We start from the raw sequence: 21,793 nt of genomic DNA, 5'->3' as shown, positions 1-21,793 counted from the left end.
CCATGGCTGACAAAAGTGACTAGTTTTAAGGTGCCACTAGCCCACTTTTGCTCCTTCTCCTGTCAGTAGAAACAGTTCTATCGGGCTTAATAACTAAGCCACACATGAAGGCCAGTGGTCGGAGTTGGTTGTCAGAGGTTATTTGAGTTACATGCCATACTAGCAGACAAAGTGAAGGAGAATCCCAAGTGACTGTACAGATATATTAAGTGAAAAAGTACAATAAGGGACCAACTTAGTTAATTGGTAAATTACTGGAGGGCATTCAAAGGGATAGCATAGTACTTTATTCCCTGGGGAGATTTGATAAAGGTACACAAATTATGAGGGGTATATATAGGGTAAATGCATACAGGCTTTTTCTACTGAGGTAGGTGAGACTAGAACTAAAGGTCATGGATTGAGAGTGAAAGGTGAAAGGAGAACATGAGGGAAACTGCTTCACTCAGAGGGTGGTGAGAGTGTGGAATGAGCTGATAGTGGAAGTGGTGAATGCAGATTCAATTTCAACGTTTAAGAGAAGTTTGGATAAGTCCATGAATAGGAGAGAAATAGAGGGCTATGGTCTGGGTTCAGATTGATGGGTCTAGGCAGAATAATAGTTTGGCACAGACGAGTTGGAATGAAGGATCTGTTTCTAGGCTTTGGTGCTCTATGACTCTAGGATATCTAAGAATATGGATAGACAGAGCCAGATTAGGGATAGTCAACACGGCTTCAGGTATGTTAAACCAATCATAGACAGATTTACAAGGAGTTTATAAAGATGATGAAGGAAAGGAAGTGGACATTGTTTACATGCACTTTATCAAAGCCTCTGACAAAGTCCCACATGGAAGGCCGGTCCAGAAAGTTAAGTCATTCAAGATGAAGTAGTAAACGGAATTCAGTATTGGCTTAGCAGGAGAAGACAGAGAGTGGTAGTAGAAAGTTATCTCTCTGACTGTCAGCCTGTCACTAGCGGTGAGCTGTAGGGATTGGTGATAGGTCTGTTGTTCATTATCTATATTAATGATAATATGATAATGTCGATCAACAAGTTTGCAGATGATAGACATCAGTAGTAGTAGCGAGAAAGGCTATCAAAGCATGCAGCATGATCTGGTACAACTGGAAAAATATGCTGAAAAATGGCTGATAGAAATTAATGCAAAAAAAAATGAGCTGCTGTACTTTGGCAGGACAAACCAGGGTAAGACTTACACAATATATAGTAGGACACTAAGGTGTGCAGTAGAGCAAAGGAATCTGGAAATACAGATCTATAATTCCTTGAAAGTTGTGTCACAGGTAGATTAGAGGAGCCGAATCAAGTAGCCCACTATTATATCTGCTCCCTTAAATGTTTCCCACTCTCACCTTAAATGCATGTCCTTTCAACCATCAGAAAATGCTTCTGTCAATGCTCCATTAATTTTATAAACTTATGTCAGGTCTTCCTTCAGGCTCTGAGGTTCCAGAGAAAATAACCCTAGTTGTCCAACCTTTCTTTATTGCTCAAACCGTCTAATCCAGGCAACATCCTGGTAAAACTCTTCTGTGCCCTTTCCACAGCTTCCACATCTTTCCTGTAATGGGGCAACCAGAATTGTACACAATACTCCACGTACAGCCTAACCAAAGTTATATACAACCACAACTTGACTTCCTTACTCTTATATTCAGTGCACCAAGCATTGAAGACAAACATGCGACCTTCTTCACTAAACTGAAAGGCAAAATTATTTACACTGAATCATACACCGATACCATTTCACTCCAATGGTTACATTGTATTATTTTTCCTGTGTTAGATCCCTCAAAGTTACTGTGCAAGTTGAGAGGGAGGTTAAAAAGGCATATGATGTGCTGTCTTTCACTAGTCAGGGGATTGAGTTCAAGAACCACAAGGTCATGTTGTAGCTCTATAAAATTTTGGCTAGACTACAATTGGAGTATTATGTTCATATCTAGTCACCTCATTATAGGATATGGTAGCTTTAGAGAGAACAGATTTACCATAGAGATTTACCATAATGCTGCCTGAATTTGAGAACATGTCTCATGAGGGAAGATGAGTAAGTTAGGCCTTTTCTTTTTGGAGCAAAGGAGGATGAAACAACATATGATAAGATAATAAGAGGCATAAGTAGAGTTGATAATCAGCGCCTTTTTCCATAGTGGCAATGACTAAAATCACTTTGCAGAGATCTGCTTTCACTTTGACATGAAAGAATCTTTTTTTGTTGATGTTTTTTTAAAAAAGCCCATTTAAATCCACTGTGATTTAATGTTGTAAAATAATAAAGCATGAACTTCTGGTGGGGGGGTGAATACTTTTTATAAGCACTATAGCATCTCAGTTATTCTGGCACTATGGGTGTCAATTTGCTTCAATTTGTGTACAGGTTGTGTAAGCCTATCTTTAGATGTGCATAATACACTTTAGAAATTGGATCACATTGCATTCATTTTTATTTTAGTGTTAATCACGAAAAAATGTTTACTTTAAGTAGTTTGCACAGACAGATTTCCTAGCAAAATCACACCAATAAGTTCACAATCCACATTAGTAACATCAGATGCAAAGCTAATGACTTCATTACACTCACATAAACTCCATTTGCAACTATCACAATGCAAACTGGAGTTGAAAAGTTCCAACATATGACAGTTGGAACAACCGTAGTAGAGCTAGTAGCACATTCTGTTAGCCCGTTGCTATTTCCACTGTTTAAAAAACATTAGAGACCTGACTGGATAGGTTCAAAACTCACTTCCAACTGCTTAAGCTACTTTCAAAGCTCACTTAGTGTGCATAAGTTAACACCCAGAAAGTTTTTGACTTTTTACCTGTTGATGTAGTGATTCCATGGGTGCCTCGGTGGTGGCACCACTGCAGATATTCTCAGTAGCTAGTGTCTTGAGGATAACAGCTATCCTCTACTTTAAAACATATTTACAGTAGATTGTGCTTCATATCTTATTTACAGCTGAATAACAGTAGAATATATTTGAATTCTATATTACTGTCATGGTCCCCTCTGGCAATTCCCCATCTTACTATTATCTCATCGATTGTGCCTTAATTCCTGTCGGCTGATTCCCAATTATTGCTCGTTCCATTAATTACAGCACACCTGGTCCCATTAGCGAACAGAGGATAAAACTCGGGCGTCACAGGCATGCTTTGCCAGTTCGCTGGTCAACTCTTGTGTGAATAAACCTCGTTTCCTGATTCCTTAGGATTGTCAGTTCTAAGGTCCGCATCATTTCCTGGATATTCTATGTAAACCTTGTCTCCATGTGAAGACTCTCCTGGATACTGGTTCCACGTTCGCGACAGTGCTAACACCTCACGACTCTGTCTCTGCACCTGTGTCCTGCATTTGGATCCGTCCCCAGCCACGTCCTTGCAACACACAGATTCTTTTCCAATGCTACCCACCACAGGAAAGTTTGGAGATGCTACCCCAATGACAACTGGCTCCTAATTTATCTGCTTATATGAAGTATGTGAATCTATGTTAGAATTGTTTGGGTGTAAACTACCCGAACATTTTTTTGCAAGCATCATTTTAACTAATTTCATGATATTTTGTAGGGTAGCTCAATTTTTCCACATTTCACGTTTTCATGAGTGTCCTGACAGAGTTCTGTGGTGAACTACAGCTACCTTTGCAACATATCAAGGCTAGAATTAAGTTCCCAGATTAAACTAGTTAATAGTTGTGCTGAATTTCTGTGCCCCTAACTGGATCATTCCAAGCTAATACTAAACAGCATAAAATATTCTGAAATTCACTGTTGCAAAAAGGAACTTATGGGTGTTGTCTGCTCAAATAGAGTCCAGTTTAATGCCTTTTGTAGAGATGAGCAGTGTTGAACAAAGACATTTTCCAACAGAACAAGAAATATTGACACCATCAATATTACATTGAAGGTTCTACAATTCAAAATTTTTTTCAGTCCTTCAAGGTACAACTTACATACAATTGCAATAAAAAGATAATTATGGTCAACCCTCCCCTATCTGATATATAATGACATTTTGGTGCAACAGTCTACTGCACGTGCTATTTCTCAAGAACCAATTCAGACCAAATGAAGAGAAGGATGTGGCAGATTTTAAAAAAGTAAGAAAAAAGAGGCAAATCCTCTACTAAACCTAAAAGCAAAGACAGAGTGTGTCTTTAGTTAAAAGAAGCCTAATTGGAAATGATATTATGCATAAAATGAAGCTGTTTATATCAGACTGCAACAGAATTGAATAAAGTTTAAAAGTCGACTGATAAACGGTAGGCAGACGGAATTCATGCAATATTTTTATCTTTAAACATGTTCAGTGGGAAGTTGCAAAGTTAAGATTTGTAACTGTTTTTGAAACAATCTGATGCATGTGGGGTAAAAACGATACAGTAAAGTGCGATCAGTGCATGCTTAACTTATTATGTGAACTACTTAAAGGGGCAAATTGAAAAAGGTGAGGAGGACTACAGACATCAGAGGGAATATACAAATAAACCTTTAAAGGTAATATAGGATGCAAAGAGCATTAAAAAGACCTTTGGGTTTTTAATTATAAGCTTGGAGTACAAGGCTTTCATTCTAAATCATCAGAAAACAAGAGTTAGATGCTAGAATTACACAATAGACAGGATCTCAATGCCTTGAAGAAATACAGCAGGGATTTTACTGAAATGATTATCAATTTTACACAAATAATGAGTAAAAAGTGTAGCAAGACCAGAGAAGCTAGGTTTGCTTTCTATGACAAAAAAAATAATTAAAGGGATACGTGATTCAGATGCTCAAATTCATGAAAAAAATCAAAATAAATGAGAAAAATTACTTCCAATGATAAAAAAGTCAGCAACCTATTTTGAGCTATTTGACAAAAGAACCTGAAATAGATGAAGAAAATCTTTTAAGCTGCAGCATATTAATGTGATCAATCACATTTGAAAAGATAGCAGAAGCACACTCAATACAAACTTGCAAAAGGGAATTAGATAAATACTTGAAGGGAAAAAAATAGGGCAAAAACAAAGGAGTAAAAAAATTTGGATAGCTTTTTCAAAAAACCAGCACTGACATCATGGCCTTCCGGAATGCCTCTTTCTGATTTGTATTGTTCTATGATTCTATATCACACATAGGATATTTCAAATTAGAAAATCAAAATTGGGTTCTTATACAATACGACAAAATATTTTACCTGAAACTTATCCAATGTCGCTGCCAAGCGTTTGAACAGATCTTCTGCTTTACTATAAACGGTGATGAAACCCTTTGCATTTCTCTCAATCATAGTAACAAAGATTGAATCTTCACCAGGTTCGCTTACACCCTTGAACTGGTTTGGAATAGAAATAAACCTTTTCATTTCTCTGTAGTATTTTGCTCGTATTTCTTCAAATGATGGTCTAAATTGCAGCCTTCCTTGTCTACGAAGAATATAATAAAGAAACATAAATCGTTATTCCAAACAGAAGGCACTTGGAAATAAGACAAAACTTAAACTCATTTTATGCTGTGCATATTCATTTGTTTAACACTAGTACAAAATGGGCAGAAGGAAGTTCACCACTTGATATCACAACATGTTAAACACTTCTCCAACTAATGACCCTGGTGTTTCCAATAAACCAATATCTGCTAAAAGTGGATATATATTGTACATTTCTCAATAGCCAATGGTATCAATAAGTAGTCCATATCCCTTCCTCACCCTCTCTCTTCTTCCATGTGCAATTTTAAGGAACAATTCCTGAAGCAACAGGACCTTGCAGGACCACTGACAATGCATGCGTCAGGTTCTCACCTATGCCTACAGCACACTGTGAAGAAAACCATCTGATCCAAGGGACCAGTAATCTTCAGTGTCATTTCATTCATTCAATGACATTGCTGATCCAGTGATAGTTTTCCTGAGATGTCCAATGTGCTATCCACTTCCCATATTATAAGTACTGTGAATGTTCTGACATATATACAATGTTCCTTAATTTCATTATTTTATCTTTTTAAGCATTGCTCTCGATCACCAGCTTTTCCTCCAAAATTATTGTAAAGCCTTTAATGCTAATCACTTCCAATTTACTTAACATTGTTACAATAACCCACAAAGCTTTTATCTCTCCTATTCACCTGATAGCATGGTGCAAAGACAATAACCTATCCCTCAATGTCAGCAAAACGAAGGAATTGGTTGTTGACTTCAGAAGGAGTAGCGGACCGCAAAACCCCATCTACATCAGTGGTGTGCAGGTGGAACAAGTCAAAAGCTTTAAGTTTCTCGGGGTGAATATCACAAATGACCTGACTTGGTCTAACCAAGCAAAATCCACTGCCAAGAAGGCCCACCAGCGACTTTACTTCCTGAGAAAGCTGAAGAAATTTGGCCTGTTCCCTAAAACCCTCACTAATTTTTATAGGTGCACTGTAGAAAGCATTCTTCTAGGGTACATCACAACCTGGTATGGAAGTTGTCCAGTCCAAGACTGGAAGAAGCTGCAGAAGATCGTGAACATAGCCCAGCACATCACACAAACCAATCTTCCATCCTTGGACTCACTTTACACCACACGCTGTCGGATCAGTACTGACAGAATAATCAAGGACAAGACCCACCCAGCCAACACACTTTTTGTCCCTCTTCCCTCCGGGAGAAGGTTCAGGAGCATGAAGATTCGTACGGCCAAGTTTGGAAACAGCTTCTTTCCAACTGTGATAAGACTGCTGAACAGATCCTGACCCAGATCTGGGCCGTACCTTCCAAATATCCAGACCTGACTTGCACTACCTTACTTCCCCTTTTCTATTTTCTAATTATGATTTATAATTTAAATTTTTATTATATTTACTTCAATTTGTACTTCAGGGAGCGCGAAGCGCAGTATCAAATATCGCTGTGATGATTGTATGCTCTAGTATCAATAGCTTGGTGACAATAAAGTAAAGTAAAATGTTAGACATTCTTGTTATGTTTTGTAACTTCAAAAGCTAATAAAAGCCGGGGTTACTTACTTTTCTTTTAGAGAGCTGCTTACAGATGATGTGGTGACAAAATGACATATGCTATTCACATATAGTTGTGTAGTATACACTATATTATACATGTACATATATACGTAAAATACACACACAATATACTATATAATAGAACTATATACAACAATGAGTTGTTTTATGATGTCTCCCCTCTTGTAGTGAAAGGGTGACAGATCTCTGCCACTTTACTGGGGGGGGGGGGGTAGAGAGGGGGGGAGAGAGAGGGGGGGAGAGAGGGGGGGGGAGAGAGAGGGGGGGGAGAGAGAGGGGGGGAGAGAGAGGGGGGGAGAGAGAGGGGGGGAGAGAGAGGGGGGGAGAGAGAGGGGGAGAGAGAGAGGGGGAGAGAGAGGGGGAGAGAGAGAGGGAGAGAGAGGGGGAGAGAGAGGGGAGAGAGAGGGGAGAGAGAGGGGAGAGAGAGGGGAGAGAGAGGGGAGAGAGAGGGGAGAGAGAGGGGAGAGAGAGGGAGAGAGAGGGAGAGAGAGGGAGAGACAGACTGTGGTATGTCAAATTATTGGGTGAATTATTAGTTTTGTTGTACTGCAGATCAAGGTCTTTCTTGGGAGGCTTTGCTATTGCTTGCTTGGTAGTTGGAGGATACTGATGATATTTTTTGCTGAAGTAAGTGGGGGTGGGGGACAGTCATTGCATTGCTGCTGCTTCTGTGTGGGAGGGGGCCGTAGGAAAGGATTGGGGTACTAACATTTCTAGTCACTCATTCTGTGAAACTGTTTTCGTGGATGTCTGCAAAGAACAAGAATTTTATGTTGTATATTGTATACATTTCTCTGATATTAAATGGAACTATTGAACTATATAGACATCCTCATCATAGTAAGTTTTAAATTGTCCCATTTAGGGACAATTTCAAGTCCCATTCAAGAATTAAACACTTTGGAGGATGTCTTACCCTTGTGGAATAAAGTCTTTCCTGATGGGGGGGCGGGGGGGGTCACTCTGCTTGGTTGGTGAGACTTGCATCTGTGAAATAACCTCTGGTTCTGGGGCCTACTTCATGGTGATTGTAGGAGTTCACTCAGGGACTGCAGGAAGTGGTTCTGACAGCTCCGGATACATTTTCCTCTCTCATAATTGACTCTGCTCTCCTCAACTGATCGTTGTGTTGACTGAGATGACGTCAGACACACTGTATATGGGAGTGGTCCGGTTCTGACCCTAATCTTTTCGAGTACCCATTTTTAATCACTTCTATAATCCCTCGCTGTGACTGCTTCTCCAGTGGTGAAACATCAAACCTCCTTGTTTGAGGAACCATCTATTTATCTCAGTTCTTTTTCCTGCATCCCCCTGAGATTGCATTTGAGATGATCCAAGCATCAGTGCAAGGGACAACCGAGGAACAGCATAGCTAGTGAGTTGCTGGTTGTGGAGCGCCCTGCATTGTGATATACAAGGTGGAAATTAGCAAGCTTCTGATTCAGTGTCAGTGCAGTGTATTCTGCTGGCATTGCTCGCAGTGCATTCTTTAGACTCTGGACAGACCTTTCTGCCAAGCCATTTGTAGCTGGGTACGTCTTATTCCATTCATTTTCAGGAATGATTGAAACTGCTCCACAACAAACTGTGATCCATTGTCACTAAGTGTTCTGGAATACCAGTCCTTAAGAGGCTTCTCAATACATTCACACTGTGCAAGGCTATTGGGAACACTTCTGGCTACTTTGTAGTTGCATCTATTACTACCAAGAAATTTGTGTCTATTGTTACGTACCCGTGACACGTGACAGTGGTACCCTTGTCACATGACTGGGGTTGAAGTTATACTGGACTTGAGGTAATGGTCTTGTGATGGTGGAGTGACGTCATTTTCCCGCCAGTAGAGGTCATGTGACAGGTTTTTTGTTTTTTTTTTATACAGGGTATAAAAGGAAGACCCCCCCCCTGTCAGGTGGGGCAGTTCGTGGCGGGATTTGCCAAGCTGACTTCATGTCCCTGCGTGATTTAATGTGATGACGCAGTTTAGTTGAAAAATGAAGTTTTATATAATGCCTAAAGTTTAAAAGGTCATTGCCAGCGGTTTCTTTGCTGGTGGAGAGTGAAGATAAGAATTTGGAAGTTAAAAATCGAGGAGAATCGATTTTCGACGGTGGATTGGTTTCGACCTTATTTGATCCTCATTCGGAAGGATTTCGTTGACTGTTCTCGTGTTAATCTCCGTTGGGATAGCGGGAGATTGAGAATAGTGTGGAAGAAAGGTCAGTGCCTTTAAGCCGTTATATTCCATAAAATTCTTCGTAGGTAAGTTCGACACCGGGGAATCGAAGGACAACGACGTGGAAGAGAATTTAAATCGCTTTAAAAAGTCTCTCCTTTTAAATGGACTGTGAGCTTTCGAACTTTCGGCATACCGCTTTAAGAACTGTTATGCTGCAACGCTATTAAGAACTGTGAATCTGCCGCACAGCAGCTGAGTTCCGGTTAAGCTAGTGTTTGTTTACTTTTGGGGGGTTTGTTTTCAGTGTTTAATAAACGTGTTATTTGTTATAAAAACCCTTGCCTAACTCATATATATTTATTGTTGCCTGAATACGTAACACTATGAATGGTCCAACAAAAGCCACATCAATCCTCTGCCAGGTCCATTGCGGCCATTTTCCGGGATGGAGAGGCACTGCTCTAGGCATCTTCTGCACATGTTGACATCCTGAACAGTGCATGGCAAGCTATCCCAGGCCACCAGACAAAGCTTCGAGCCAATGTTTTCAGTTTGACCATGCCTAGATGACCGGCATGTAGTTCCCCCAACAGTTCAGCTCTTAGCTTGGATGGTATGACATTCTCAATCCCCTCAGAAGGCAACCACTGGCAGGGCAAGTTAATCCCAATGGTGGTAAAAATGGGGGAACTGAAATTTCTGCTGCACATTCCAGCCATGTAGACCTGAGACAGTGCAGGGTCTTTTCTGGTTTCCTCTTGAATGTAATAGAAAGACTTTTAACTTGCATTAGGGAAAAAGAATCAAGAAGAGTGTCCTCTTCTGTAAATGTTTCAGGTATTTCCTTTTCCAAGGGTAAATGGAACAATATATAAGCACTTCCATGATTAGTTCTATGATTAGTCATCTTTTTGAATTTGATCTTCTAATTGTGTCCTCCAAGAAACAGAGCCCATTTCTGCATCCGTGCTGCTGCTGATAGTGGAACACCTTTCTGTGGATTGAAAATGGACACCAGGGGCTGATTATCACTAATGAGGGTAAACTGGTTGAAACTTTTTAGACTCAAGGCCCCTCTGTCAATCTGTGCGTGATTTTTCTGTGCAGCGGTAAGGAAATGTGATGCAAAGCGTTTACCTCCTTCACTCATAACATGTGACATGACAGCACCTATACCATAAAGCGAGGTATCACAGGCAAACTTCAATGTATGATGTGAATCATTATGCGTGAGTACAATGTCTGATGTCACTATTTTCTTTGTCCTTTGGAAAGCCATCTCACACTGCTTTATCCATTGCCATTTCTTCCTGATTTGTAGTAATGAATTCAAGTGGTGGAGTACAGTAGCCAGGTTTGTCAGCAACCCGTTATAGTAATTGATAAATCCTAAAATGAACTGAATTCTCTCAGCACAATTGTGTATTCCTTGTACATCAATGGGGTGACTACAGTAGGTGAAGCTTGGTTTAAAGAATTCACACTTGATGTGTTGTGGCCTGAGCCCATAATCTTCTAATCTTTTTAACACTATCTTGAGATGTTGGAGAAGTTCCTTGTCATTCTCACTGGTAACAATGATGTCATCCAGGTAACACTGAGCCTTGGACAGCCTTGCACCACCTGGTCCATAGCCTTCTGCCAGAGTACAGGTGCAGATGCTACTCCAGAAATAAGCCTATTATAGTGGTAAAACCCTTTGTGAGCGTTTATGGTGAGAAACACTTTGGCCACTTCTTCCACCTCCATCTATAGGTAGGCCTCAGCTAAATCTATTTTACTGAAGTGTTTTCCCTGCAGAAAGGTTTGCAAATGTAACTTCTAACTAAGGCAGAGGTATTGATCTATTTTCAGTACTGGGTTGATGGTGACATTAAAGTTACCACAGATCTTGACAGACCCATCCTTTTTGGCTACTGGGACCAATGATGTTGCCCATGGGCTCCATTCAACCTTGAAAATAATTCCTTCAGCCTCCATTCAATCTAACTCCCTAGCTACTATACCACAGATCGTATAAGGAACCAGATGAGCTTTGTAAATCTTAGCTTATTTTCACTTAACACCATTATACTCTTGATATGTTTGAGTTTTCCAATGCCATCCTTGAACACTGCTGTGGCATCATCCAGTACCATTCTTAATTCACTTTCACTTGACTCTATTGCAGGGGATATGGCATGCAAATTGTGGATGGGTCTCCAATCCAGTTGTATCAAGCTGGCCCTTCTGTTTTTACCACATACAAGTCCAATGTGGCTTGTTGGTTGTTGTATTCCACTGTTACAAATAGCATTCCCACATGAGTTATCTTTTCTCCAGTACAAGATCTTAGTTTGATATCTGCAGGTTTCAGTTTAGTATCTTTGAAATGCCTTTCACATTCAATTTGTGGAATGACTGAAACAGCCAAGTCAGTATCCAACTCCATTTTAGTTGATTTGCCATTCTCTTCTGATGTAAGCTATATGCTTTTCTCTTGTTAGTTTTCACATGGTAAATCTCAAGGCTAAACAGTCCTATATCACTCTCATCGCAATCAGATTTTTCATCAACAGCATGCAGATTTGTGCTCGTTTTGAAACTGCAACTTGACTTATCTTTTTCTCTTCCCTGTGCAGTCTATTTATTTTTGTCTGCCTGACATGCTCTTTGTATGTGTCATACTTTGTTGCTTTTTCTGCAAGTTTCACCTTTAAGCTTGCAATGGACTGGTGTATGTCACAATGGTAACAAAATTTGTACGGCCAAACAGGCTTCTGTTTAGACGTTGCAATTTTGTTCATGAGCACTGCCATTCCTGACTGCAACTCAATTGTGCCTCTGACTGCTGTTTCCATTGATACAACAATTTACACTGCTCTTTTAAATGTGAGCTGTGCTTCAGTTAGGAGCCGTTTTTGAATGCTTTCTTGTAAGATTTCACAAACTAAACTATCTCTCAACCCTTCAATGAACTGACAATGCTCAGAAAATTTCTTCAGTATCAGCCACGTAAGCTGAACTGGACTCCGCTTCCTTTTGATTCTACAAACGTTTGTACTTATGAAACCTAAAAGGTTAGCAATCAACAGTGGTTTTGGTTCTAAATGTCCTGCATTACATTCACAATATCAGGACAGCTCACTTCAGCTGGTTTGGTTGGAGTAGTCAAACTTCTAAGAAAACTGTATGTTTTTCTGCCTATTACACTCAGCAACACTGGCACTTGCTTTTGTGGTGAAAAAGAAATCAGTTATGTCTTTTGCTTCCAAATACTGCTCGATTCATTCAGTATACATAATTCAGTTATCCGGTGTGCAATCAAATATGTCTATCTTTCCAATGTAGCCATTAGATGTTAATAAAAACATCTCTCTCCCTCCTTAAAAACATGCTGCACATTTTTTTAAACTCTTAAGTCTCTCTCCTCTTTTGAAGAAAAACATGCTGCACTTCAACAGGTAGGTAGTCGTCCTAGGTTAGTTTTAAAACTATCTGGCAACCTCTGTTATGTTTTGTAACTCCAAAAACTTATCAAAGGAAAAACACAGGAGCTGGGGATACAGAACTACTTACTTTGCTTTTAGTGAGGCCCTCACATATGATGTGGTGTCATAATGACATATGCCATTCATGTAATTCCTACACATAACTCATAATGATTTATGTGAACAAAGAATGCTTAATCAAACAATATATTTGCTATGTTACTCGAATATTACTCAAATATTTAATACACTGCAATTCTACAACATTGCAAAAACAAAGGAGCTGGTTGTGGACTACAGGAGGAATGGAGACAGGCTAACCCCTATTGACATCAATAGATCTGGGGTTGAGAGGGTGAACAGCTTTAAGTTCCTCAGCATAAACATCACCGACGATCTCACGTGGTCTGTATATACCGGCTGTGTTGTGAAAAAGGCACAACAGCTCCTCTTTCCCCTCAGATGGTTGAAGAGATTTGGTATGCCCCCACCCCCCCCCCCCCCCAAAATCTAAGAACTTTCTATAGGGACACGATTGAGAGCATCCTGACTGGCTGCATCACTGCCTGATATGGGAACTGTACTTCCCTCAATCGCAGGACTCTGGAGAGAGTGGTACAGACAGCCCAGCACAACTGCAGATGTGAACTTCCCACTATTCCTGACATTTACAAGGACAGGTGTGTAAAAAGAACCCAAAGGATCACTGGAGACTCGAGTCACCCTAACCACAAACTGTTCCCAGCTGCTGCCATCTGGGAAACAGTACCGCAGCATAAAAGCCAGGACCAACAAGCTCCAGGACAGCTTCTTCCACCAGGCCTCAGACTGCTTAGTTCATGCTGATGCAACTGTATTTCTCTGTTATATTGACAATACTGTTATACATAATATTTATTATAAATTACTATAATTACACAATGCACAATTGAACGGAGAGGTAACGTAAAAATTTTTACTCCTCATGTATATGAAGGATGTAAGTAATAAAGTCAATTCAACTCAATACTTGTATTTTTTCTTTTAGTTTTCCATTGAACTTCACTACTTATTTTTTTGTCCAGTATAACTAACTTTCTTGGCAGTTGTGTTCTATTTCTTAGCAGTACAAATAAGTTTTATAATAGGAAATTCTAGGATGGTCCTTTTCAGTCATTTAAAATAGACCTTAAATATAAAATTTTAGTAACTCTACTGCTTTTCTTTCTTTTAAGAAACAGAATCATGTACATTCCAGCTAAACCTGCAGAAAGTAAGGCACTGCTTTTCATTGCAACAAAACTGTAATTGAAAAAGCATTTCTGATACAACCCAGCACTTAACTGGCACAAGCTAAAATTAATATAAGGCAAGGCTGCAAAGTCTGTAGAATCAATTGCCTATAAAAGCTTTATGAAGCCAATCAAATGTTAAAATGAACATTGTTGGCAGCTGTTTTCCTTCCCACTGCTGGCCATTTGTTTTTGCAAAGCCACCTTTACAGATAAGACACAGCTGACTGACCACAGGGTTCTTGGCAGAACAAAGAACAAAGAAACTTCATACAACTACTGATTAAAGAACCATTTGATTGTTTAACAGTAGTGAACACTATTATATGGGGCATCCAAAATGCCTTAAAACTTTGTAAGTACAGCTCACAACAATATGTGGAGATACTAAAACAAATCAACGTATATTGTTAAACACAGGTATGTAGCATGTAACTAGATGAGAAATGAGAAAAGCTTTGGAAGTTTAAAATATGCTTATTTGAGGTACAGGGTTACAACTTAAAAGGAACCCAGAGGGAGAGAGAGAGAGTGGTTGCCTGGACAATCGGTAGCCTTTCTCATTGGCTGACAACCATGAGTAGAGTTCAAAGTCAGAAAGTCAATATCTAAATGTCTGGCAATGGGATCGGAACACTGGTATACTAGAATATAGTCTGTGAGGCACCACCTGATAAACAACTGATCATTAATGGATAAATGTTCAGGCACCATTAATTCATAAATTGAAATCGACTCAATACACATTGTTAAAATTAACTTAACTGACCCATTTTGGTTTTAGGGCATATTGTTGAAGAAAACTGTCCTTAACACTAAATCTCCTTAAATCCCTCCACAGCCTCATCTCTCCACATCTCCATATAAACGACCAGCCCTGTAAGTCTCTGAATCATCCATTTCTAGTCCCTTATACAGCTTCATCAAGCTTGTTGGTTGCCAAAGCTGTTTGAATATTTTAACATTTTTGAATATCCTTAATATTCAAATGTCTTTCTAAATAGTTTCAAACATCAAGAAAATCCAATCCACTAAATCACATAAAATCTATGTTTTTTCAACAATGAACATCAAACCACAAATAATCAAAAATACTGGAATATATACTTTTTCCAGTATTCAGTGAATACCACAAACACGTTGTTATTATTATTGCTCTAGAAAATGTTTTCAAATATAAGAGAATTTGCATAAAGCAGGGTTTCCATAAGTCAGGTCAGCTGTAACCTAGGTTACCCTGAACTGAAAGTCAGAGTGTACTACTATTATCATCTAGGTATCAATGAAGAAGCACACCTTGTCACTAACAAGTTAGGTCTTGAGAAATCAGAGCCTTCTAGGAATATCATAAATAGTTTTGGTGGGAGTGCAAGAAAGTTTGTACATATTTGTTTTGACAACATTTAGAATTTTTATACTGGTTATTAATTGCAAAGATATTCAACAAACTGAAATAAACTTAAAAATAATCAATGCATTTAGCTAAAAATACATGACCAAAACCTTACTTGAATGTCAGATCAACATGGATTTCAGGAAGGTTTTCATTCAAGGCCTCCAAGCCCATTTGATATTGATGTTCCAATGCTTTATACAACTGATGGTTCCAATGCTGGCGCCATGCTTTCATATCAACGGGGCGAAATCCCTTTTAAAATTGTATTCAGAAGCAAAACAGCAAATAAGTTGACTTACACGAGAATAGATTATTAAGCGTCAGAGTTCATCTATCATTTAATGAAAAAAAACATTCCTTACCTCATTACATAACTGTCTTTGCTGTGTATCCCTTGATGCCCTTATGCAAAATTCCATTTATGTAAAAATGGAAGTTGAGGGGACAATCATAAAGTCATTTGGCTCAGAAACAGACAGGCCTTTCACTCCCACCAAGACAGTGCTGATCATCAAGAACCCTTTTATACTAATCCCATCATATTCTCCCCATATTTCCCCTTAAGTACCCCCTGGTTCTACCATCAACAACATACTTGATATAATTTAAAGTGGCAAATTAACATATCTTTGGGATAGATCCATAAATTCTTTTGTGTGAAATGATTTTTCCTAATTTTCTGCCAAATAAGAAAACAGTGGATAGCAATCATAAAGTATACACACCAACAGCTCTGCAGTTAGTCTTCTGAGGAGATACAGTATGCCACCGAGGATTCCTGCACATTTCTATAGATGTACATCGGAGAGCATTGTGACTGGATGCTTCACAGGCTGGTATAGAGGCTCCAATACAAAGAATTGAGCACAATGCTCCCTACCATCAATGACATCTTTTAGAAACAGTATCTCAAGACTCTCATGGTTATACCCTCTTCTCGGTACCAAAAAGACACAGGAGCAGTATTAGGCCACTCAGCCCATCGAATCTTCTCCGACATTCCATCAAGGTTGATTTATTATCCCTCTCAACCCCATTCTCCTGCACTCTCCCATAATCTTTCACAGCCTGAATGGCCAAAAACCTATCAAACTTGTCTTTAAATATACTCAATAATATGGCTTCCACAGTCGCCCATATCAATGAATTCCACAGATTTATCACCCTCTAGCTAAAGAAATACATACTCATCCTTGTTCTAAATGGACATCCCTCTATTCTTCGACTGTGCCCTCTGGTCATAGATTCACCCACTATTGGAAACATCCTCTCCATGTCCATTCCATCTAGGCCATTCAATATTCAATACATTTCAATGAGATTCCCACTCTCCTCATTCTTCAAAACTCCAGTGAGTACAGGCCCAGAGCCATCAAGCTCACCTCATATGTTAACCCTTTCATTCCTGAGATCATTCTTTTGAATCACCTCTGGATCATCTCCAATGCCAGCACATCCCTTCTTGGATAATTGGCCCAAAACTGATCATCATATTCCAAGTATGGTCTGACCAATGCCTTATAAAACCTCACATTACATCCTTGCTTTTATATTGTAGTCCTCTTGAAATGAATGTCAACAATGTATTTGCCTTCCTTACTACTGACTCAAACTACGTTAACCTTCAGGGTGGGGGCTCCCAACCTGGGGTCCATGAATCCTTCAGTTAATGAAGGGGTGCATGGAATAAAAAAGATTGGAAACACCTGCTTTAGGGAATCTTACACTGGGACTCCCAAGTCCCTTTGCACCTTTAATTTCTGAATTGTCTTTGCTTTTAGAAAATAATCTACACCTTTATTCCTTCTACCGAAGTGCATAGCCTTACGCCTTCCTACACTCCGGTCTATCTGTCACTCCTTTCAACTAATCTGTCCAAGTCATTCTGCAGACACCCTACTTCACCACACTATCTGCTGCTCTACCCATCTTTGTAATCATCCACAAATTTGGCCACAAAGCCATTAACTACTACTCTCTACCATCGGATTTCTGAATAGTCGATGAACACTACCTCATTATTCTATTTTTTTGCTCTATTCATCTTGTTATTTGCAGTAATTTTATGTCTTTACACTGTACTGCTGCTGCAAAACCACAAATTTCACATCATACAAGACAGTGATAATAAGCCTGATTCAGATGTTTAAACTCATTTGGCTCCATCCCTCTATAAATATTCTCTTTGCGTGATCCATTCCTCCACAGTCTTTTCTGCAACTTAACACTAATTTGTTTTCTCTCTTGCCCAATTTTGAAGGGTCTTTGGTCTGAAATGGTGGTTCTGTTTAGTACAGAAAATCTTTTTGATATGCTTAATGCAAAAAAATGGGTTCAGCACAGAACTCTGATAAGGAGAGCTCCTACTTTGCCTGAAGTTCATGCTTCAGCTCAAAGGAAGGTAATAGGACTAATTTACTCTGTTTCTTGCTTATGGCTGTTAAGTATTTCCAGCAATTTCCCTTTTATTATCTTTAGAATACTAGCCTGCAGCCTTTAATAAAGTACTTTTGCTGATGGTTTGAGTGACTTAACAATTTTGTTGTATCGGGTAATGAAAAGGGAAACATGGAAAACCTAGAATACGATACAGGCTCTTTGACCCACAATGCTGTGCCAAACATGTATTTACTTTAGAAATTACCCAGGGTTACCCACAGCCCTCTATTTTTCTCAGCTCCATGTACCTATCCAGGAGTCTCTGAAAAGACCCTATTATATCTACATCCACCACCATCACCAGCAGCCCAATCCACTCACTCAACACGCTTAAAACCTACCGGACATCTCGTCTGCACCTACTTCCAAGCACCTTAACACTGTGCCCTCTCATGTTAGCAATTTCAGCCCTGGGAAAAAGCCTCTGACTATCCACACCATCAATGCCTCTCATCATCTTATACACCTATCACGTCACCTCTCATCCTCTGTCAGTCCAAGGAAAAAGGCCAAGTTCGCTCAGCCTATTCTCATACGGCATGCTCCCCAATCCAGGCAACATCCTTGTAAATCTCCTCTGCACCCTTTCTATAGTTTCCACATCCTTCCTGTAGTGAGGTGACTAGAACTGAGCACAGTACTCCAAGTGGGATCTGACCAGCGTCCTATATAGCTATAACATTACTTCTCGTCTCTTGAACTCAATCCCATAGTTGATGAAGGTCAATGCACCGTATGTCTTCTTAAGCACACAGTCAACCCGCGCAGCAGCTTTGAGTGTCCTATGGACTCAGACCCCAAAATCCCTCTGATCCTCCACAATGCCAAGAGTCTTACCATTAATACTACCTCACCCACCATCATATTTGACCTACCAAAATGAACCACCTCACACTTATTTGGGTTGAACTCCATCTGCCACTTCTCAGCCCAGTTTTGCATCCTATCAATGTCCTGCTGTAACCTCTGACATCCCTCCACACTATCGTCATCCAGGTCATTTATAAAAATCACGAGGGGGTCCCAAAACAGATCCCTGAGGCACACCACTGGTCACCAACCTCCATGCAGAATATAACCCATCTACAACCACTCTTTGCCTTCTGTGGGCAAGCCAATTCAGGATCCACAAGGCAAGGTCCCCTTGGATCCCATGCCTCCTCATGTTCTCAATAAGCCTTGCATGGGGTACCTTATCAAATGCCTTGCTGAAATCCATTTACACTACATCTACTGCACTATCTTCATCAATGTGTTTAGTCACATCCTCAAAAAATTCAATCAGACTCATAAGGCATGACCTGCCTTTGACAAGGCCATGCTGACTATTCCTAATTATATTATGCCTCTCCAAATGTTCATAAATTCTACCTCTCAGGATCTTCTCCATCAACTTACCAACCACTGAAGTAAGACTCACTGGTCTATAATTTCCTGGGCTATCTCTACTCCCTTTCTTGAATAAGGGAACAACATCTGCAACCCTCCAGTCCTCCAGAACCTCTCCCATCCCCATTGATGATGCAAAGATCACTGCCAGAGGCTCAGCAATCTCCTCCCTCACTTCCCACAGTAGCCTAGGATATATCTCTTCTGGTCCCGGTGACTTATCCAACTTGATGTTTTCCAGAAGCTCCAGCACATCCTCTTTCTTAGTATCTATATGCTCAAGCTTTTCAGTCCACTGTAAGTCATCCCTACAAACACCAAATGCCTTTTCCATAGTGAATACTAAAGTAAGGTATTCATTAAGTACCTCCGCTACCTCCTCCAGTTCCATACACATTTTTCCACTGTCACACTTGATTGGTCCTATTCTCTCACGTCTTATCCTATTGCTCTTCACATACTTGTAGAATGCCTTGGGGTTTTCCTTAATCCTGCTCGCCAAAGCCTTCTCATGGCCCCCTCTGCTCTCCTAATTTCATTCTTCAGCTCCTTCCTGCTAGCCTTATAATTTTCTAGATCTCTATCATGATCTAGTTTTTTGAACCTTTCATAAGCTTTTCTTTTCTTCTTGACTAGATTTTCAACAGCCTTTGCACACCACAGTTCCTGTACCTTACCATCCTTTCCTTGTTTCACTGGAACGTACCTATGCAGAACTCCACGCAAATATCCCCTGAACATTTCCCACTGAGAGACCTGACACCTGACCAGGTTCATTTCCTAATACCAGATGAAGTACAGGTTCTCCTCTTGTAGGTTTATCCACATACTGTATCAGGAAACCTTCTTGAACACACCTAACAAATTCCACCGCATCTAAACATCTTGCTCTTGGGAGATGCCAATCAAAATTGGGGAAATAAAAATCCCTCATCACAGCAACCCTGTTATTACTGCACCATTCCAGAATCTGTCTCACTATCTGCTCCTTGATGTCCCTGTTACTATTGGGTGGTCTATAAAAAACACCCAGTAAAGTTATTGACCCCCTTCCTGTTTTTAACTTCCACCCACATAGACTCAGTAGACAATCGGTTGTACAGTGAGTACAAAGCAGATAGAGTGGACAGCCAGCACCTCTTCCCCAGGGCACCACTGCTCAGTACAAGAGGACATGGCTTTAAGGTAAGGGGTGGAAAGTTCAAGGGGGATATTAGAGGAAGTTTTTTTACTCAGAGAGTGATTGGTGCGTGGAATGCACTGCCTGAGTCAGTGGTGGAGGCAGATACACTAGTGAAATTTAAGAGACTACTAGACAGGTATATGGAGGAATTTAAGGTGGGGGGTTATATGGGAGGCAGGGTTTAAGGGTCAGCACAACATTGTGGGCCGAAGGGCCTGTACCATGCTATATTGTTCTATGTTCTATCCCTCCATGACTTCCTCCTTTTCTGCAGCCATGACACCATCTCTGATCAGCAGTGCCACACCCTCACCTCTTTTGCCTCTCTCCGTCCTGAAACATCTAATGCCCAGCACTCTAAGTAACCAAGTCTCTGTGATGGCCACAACATCATAGCTCCAAGTAATGCTCCACACTCTAATCTCATCCGTTTTGTTCATGATACTCCTTGCATTGAGGATGACACAATGCTAGTGTTTATTAAGCTATCATTTTTATACTCAAAGTTGTTAGCTCAATATCTCTACTCAAATTGTTTCCAACAGGCTTTTCAAAAATTCTATTTTGCCCTTAACACCCAAATCCAATTAACTGTTGCTTCCTTCAGCTTGCTCCTATTGAGCAAACTTAGTATCAAAGAATCTCTAAACTTTTTTTCCTTTAAAGCATGTTGAGCTCTAAAGCATTCCCCTTTATCCAATATAAAAGCTTTGTACCCAGTCCACTGCCCTAACTTCTCCAAAGTCAATACAATCAATGATAATATATGTATTAAGACTGTCATGCAGGGAAGAAGAGGGAAGGAGGCTAGAGCAGAGAAAGGCATAATCAAAAGCAGGGACAAAAAGTCAGAGTGCGTATAAACAAGACAAAGAAACATCTGAGGCAAAGATAGAGAAAAAGAGTGAGTGGAAAAGAAAGCAAGGAAGAGAAGTGTGTGTGTGTGTGTGTGTGTGTGTGTGTGTGTGTGTGTGTGTGTGTGTGTGTGTGTGTGTGTGTGTGTGTGTGTGTGTGTGTGTGTGTGTGTGTGTGTGTGTGTGTGTGTGTGTGTGTGTGCGCGCACGCACAAGAGAGCGACAGAGACATTGTACACTGTAAATGACAAACTACAGTCTGCAGATAACAACAGGTATGGATGAAAATTTGCATCAAATGGAAACAAATGTGAGTAGAGGCACTGGCATTTGGTACTGGAGAGGACATCAGAGCAGAAACTTGACTTGGGATGACATTACAATACTATAACAGCATATGAAATGTTGACTAAATGTTTTCAAATATATTTACAAGAATGGAAGTCATTATTTTGATGCATAAAACAATCTCGTAACAAAATTAAGATCTGAAGAAAAACCCTGTATGATGTCCAACTAAAAATAATTAAAATCTTATGCAATCATATAAAAATTATTTTTAAGAATGAGGTATCATATAACAATG

At 39.9% G+C, this 21,793-nt stretch overlaps 1 protein-coding gene across 1 annotated transcript in view; it reads right to left on the bottom strand.

Moving 5' to 3' along the window:
- Nucleotides 1-21,793, bottom strand: part of dync2h1 (dynein cytoplasmic 2 heavy chain 1) — a 440,753-nt gene that overhangs the window by 370,252 nt on the left and 48,708 nt on the right. The window contains exons 18-19 of the mRNA XM_073043598.1: nt 15,455-15,594; nt 5,198-5,426 (exon numbers count right to left, since the gene is read on the bottom strand). Of these exons, the coding sequence (XP_072899699.1) occupies nt 5,198-5,426; nt 15,455-15,594 (369 nt within the window). The remainder of the gene's footprint in view (nt 1-5,197; nt 5,427-15,454; nt 15,595-21,793) is intronic.

This window comes from Hemitrygon akajei, chromosome 4, assembly GCF_048418815.1.
Source record: "Hemitrygon akajei chromosome 4, sHemAka1.3, whole genome shotgun sequence".
NCBI classification, from domain to species: domain Eukaryota; kingdom Metazoa; phylum Chordata; class Chondrichthyes; order Myliobatiformes; family Dasyatidae; genus Hemitrygon; species Hemitrygon akajei.
The sequence above is the reverse complement of the archived record's forward strand: the minus strand, read 5'-3'. Positions and strand labels throughout refer to the sequence as shown.